This window comes from Elephantulus edwardii, unplaced genomic scaffold (assembly GCF_000299155.1).
Source record: "Elephantulus edwardii isolate Elephantulus edwardi_28Jun2011 unplaced genomic scaffold, EleEdw1.0 scaffold00480, whole genome shotgun sequence".
Classification (NCBI taxonomy): domain Eukaryota; kingdom Metazoa; phylum Chordata; class Mammalia; order Macroscelidea; family Macroscelididae; genus Elephantulus; species Elephantulus edwardii.
Window position 1 is genome coordinate 98,868 of NW_006400230.1, and position 3,499 is coordinate 102,366.

General features: G+C 40.1%; 1 protein-coding gene across 1 annotated transcript in view; it reads right to left on the bottom strand.

Annotated features, from left to right (window-relative positions):
- LOC102877531 (heat shock protein HSP 90-alpha-like) overlaps nt 1-2,618 on the bottom strand; it is an 89,442-nt gene extending 86,824 nt beyond the window's left edge. The window contains exon 1 of the mRNA XM_006902973.1: nt 2,602-2,618. Coding sequence (XP_006903035.1) covers nt 2,602-2,618 — 17 coding nt within the window. The remainder of the gene's footprint in view (nt 1-2,601) is intronic.
- Between the last annotated feature and the right edge of the window lie 881 nt (nt 2,619-3,499).

Genomic DNA, 3,499 nt, shown 5'->3' on the forward strand with positions numbered 1-3,499 from the left:
AAAAAAAGGCCAATTTAAAGGTTGCAAGCTACTCGATGGCACATAACAACAACAACAACATTTAATTTTATATTGGAAGTCTTAGTGATAGCAATTAAGACATGAGAAGGAAATAAGAAGTGTCTAAATTGGCAAAGAGGAGGCAAAATTATCTTTATATGCAGGTGATATGATAGTATCCTTAGAAAACTGTACAGACTCAGCGAGAAAACTCCTAGACATAGCTGACCAACTCAGCAAAGTGCCAGGATACAAGATCAAAATACAAAAATCAATTGGATTTCTCCATAGTGACAAAGAAAATATAGAAATTAAGAAAAACAATACACATCACAATAGCTAACTCCAAGATTAAATACTTGGGAGCAAACCTAACTACACAAAAGACCTATTTAAAGAAAATCCTAAAACATTATTTCAATGGGGTGGGGGGAAGAGAGAGACCTGGAGAAATGGAAGAATACACTATGCTTATAGGCAAGGAGATTCAATATTGTGAAAATGAAAATTCAAACAAATGCAATCTACAAATTTAATGCAATCCCAATACAAATACCAATCCAATTCTTCAATGAAATAGAAAAGGCAATTTCCAATTTCACCTGGAATGGAGAGGAACAATGAAAAAGGAGATAGTTTGAGATAGTTCTAGAGATAGCTTTCCAGTTTTGGCAACACGGCTATTAAAGATGCTTCTATTACTCCACTTAACTGATTTTGTCTCCTTGTAAAATATCAGTTGACCATAGGTAGAAGAGCTGATTACTGGGTTCTCAGTTCTATTCCACTGATCTATGTGTCTGTCACAGTACCATGCTGTCTTGACCATCATGGCTGTGTAGCAGAATTTGAGATCAGGGAGTGAGATGTTTCCTACCTTGCTTCACTTTTTTCAGGGGTACTTTACTTATTTACTTTATTTACTCACACCATACACAAAAACCAACTCAAAGTGTATCAAGGAATTTCATCAGAGAAAAAAGGTTGGAAAAACTCTGGAAGCACTAATCCAGAATCTGAACAGTTTTGCAAGTATCTTGCAAAACCTACAACCCGGAGAGAATAAAATTGATGAAATGGGACCTTCTAAGAATAAAATCTCTATGCACATCAAAAAACTTCTACAATAGGTAAAAAGGAAAGCTATAGACTGAAAAAAAATGTTTGATAATTACATATCATACACTAGCAAAATCCTGCTGAAGATTACCCAGAAATGACTGGAACAGTGCCGTGACAGAGAACTACCAGAAATATAAGTTGAGTTGAGAAGAGGTCATGGCAATAGAGATATTACTGCAAATGTCAGATGAATCTTGTAGAAAGCAAAGAGTACCAGAGGAATGCTTATCTGTGTTTCATTGACTATGTAAAGGCATTTGACTGGGTGAATCACCACAAATTGTGGCTAACTTTAAAGAAAATGGAAATCCTAGAACACGTGATTGTGCTTATGCAAATCATAAGACCTTATTGGACCAGGAAGCAGTCCTCAGAAGAGAGCAGGGAAACATTTCATGGTTCAAAATCAGGAAAGGAGTGGGATGCATCTTGTCTCCAAACCTTTTCAATCTATCTGCAGAACAGATCATTTGGGGAGAACAGCTTTATGCGGAATGCGGCATCAGGTTTAGAAGAAGACTAATCAACAACCTTGTTTCTGTTATCTCCTGCAACTCATAGCAACCCTAGGTACAACAGCTCTAAATCCTGCTCTACTCACCAATGGTCTTCCTCTCCTGAATTGCCCCTATAACCTCCTAGACGTGACATCCCTCTCCAAGGACTGGTCCCTGCTTACAACATGTCCAAAATATGTCAGACAAAGCTTCAGAATCTTTGACCCCAAGGAGCAGCCAGATTACACCCTCTCCAAGACAAACCTTCAACACCACAGCTCAAAGATATCAGTTCTCCTTCTATCATCCTCAGTCATTCTCCAGCTCTCTGATGCTGGACAATGCAAACCAAGTGATTGCAAGGACCATGGCCTGTATCAGGCACACCTTAGTCTCCAGACTGAACCTATGTCATGGAAATGACACAACCTTGCCTGCTGAAAATGAAGAAGACCTTGAAGCACTTGCTACAGAAGATAAAGGACTATAGTATTCAATATGAATTGAAGGTCTATATTAAGAAGACAAATATTCTCACCAGTGGGCCAATTGGCAGCACCATGATAGATGGAGAAGAGATTGAGATTACTAACAATCACAGCTTACTTGGCTCCACAATCAATATTCTTTGCACAAACAGTCAGGAAATTAAAAGACAAATTGCAGCTGCTTGCTGACGTCAGGGACACACTAGGGAGCTAAAGCCAAGTATGCACCAGGGATCTGCTGGCTGACTCCAGACATGCACTGGGAAGCTTCTGGCTTACACCACACTCATGCTGAGGAGCTGCTGACGCATACACTGGGGAGTGATGCACCAGGGTGAACAAGAAAACTGGAATCTCAGTGAGTGTGAGCCCGGAACTCCAGTCCTGTCATCATCAGCCCATGCCTGGAACTCTGCTTCTGATGCCACTGGTCCGTGCCCAGAACGCTGCTCCCAACATGCACCAGGAGTGACATTGGAACTTGAGTGAGGTACCTTGGGGGTGGTTTCATGGCTGTTTTGCTGGTTCGCGGAGACCCCTTAAGCTCAATTCAAAGGGACTGAGACAACTGGAGCTCGTTCTTGAAGGGAAAACAAAGACTTCCTCGTTTTCAAATTGGATCTTTGTGCTCTGCCTTGCATCTCTTCACATCCAGTAAATCAACTGCCTTTAGCCCAGAGAACCTTGGCTACCCTACTTGTGGTAGTTGTTTCCACAGCCCTTTTCCCTATCGAACTGAGAGAAACCCAGGCAGGGTAGCTGTCCCACCCACTTCTGGAGCAGTGACTTCAGATCAAAAACCTGGTATCACCTCAGACATGAAAAACTCTACCACAGCATTGTCATGTAGGAAGCTCTACACAAGCCCAAAACAAGATGGCACCCCAAAAAAGTGACACGGTATCAATGGATTTCCTGAAGCCAGAAAGTCTGATAAAACTTTCTAACACATAATTTAAAAGAACAATGACTGTATATTTTCCATGAGTGAAAGACAAACTTGAAGAATTACAGGACACTGTAAGCAAAATTCAGGAGGAGCTTAAAAAATATTCAAAACAATGCAGATAAAACAAACATGGTATTAGAGGCTCTGGAAAAACAAGAAAGCACAATCCAAAACATGAGGACCAATGTTTCAGATGCTGTCAACATGATTGAGGGTCACATGAATAGAGTTGAAGAGATGGAACACAGAACCAATTATATAGAAGATAGCACTGATCTGCTAGAACAAAAAGTCGAATAAAAAAAAAAGGAAAAAGAAGAATACCTAAGAATAATGTGGGACAACATCAAAAGAAATAACATGTGCATCACTGGAATCCCAGAATGAGAAGAAGAAAGTAAAGGAACCAAAAAAAGTTGTGGAAGACTCACTAGAAGAAAATT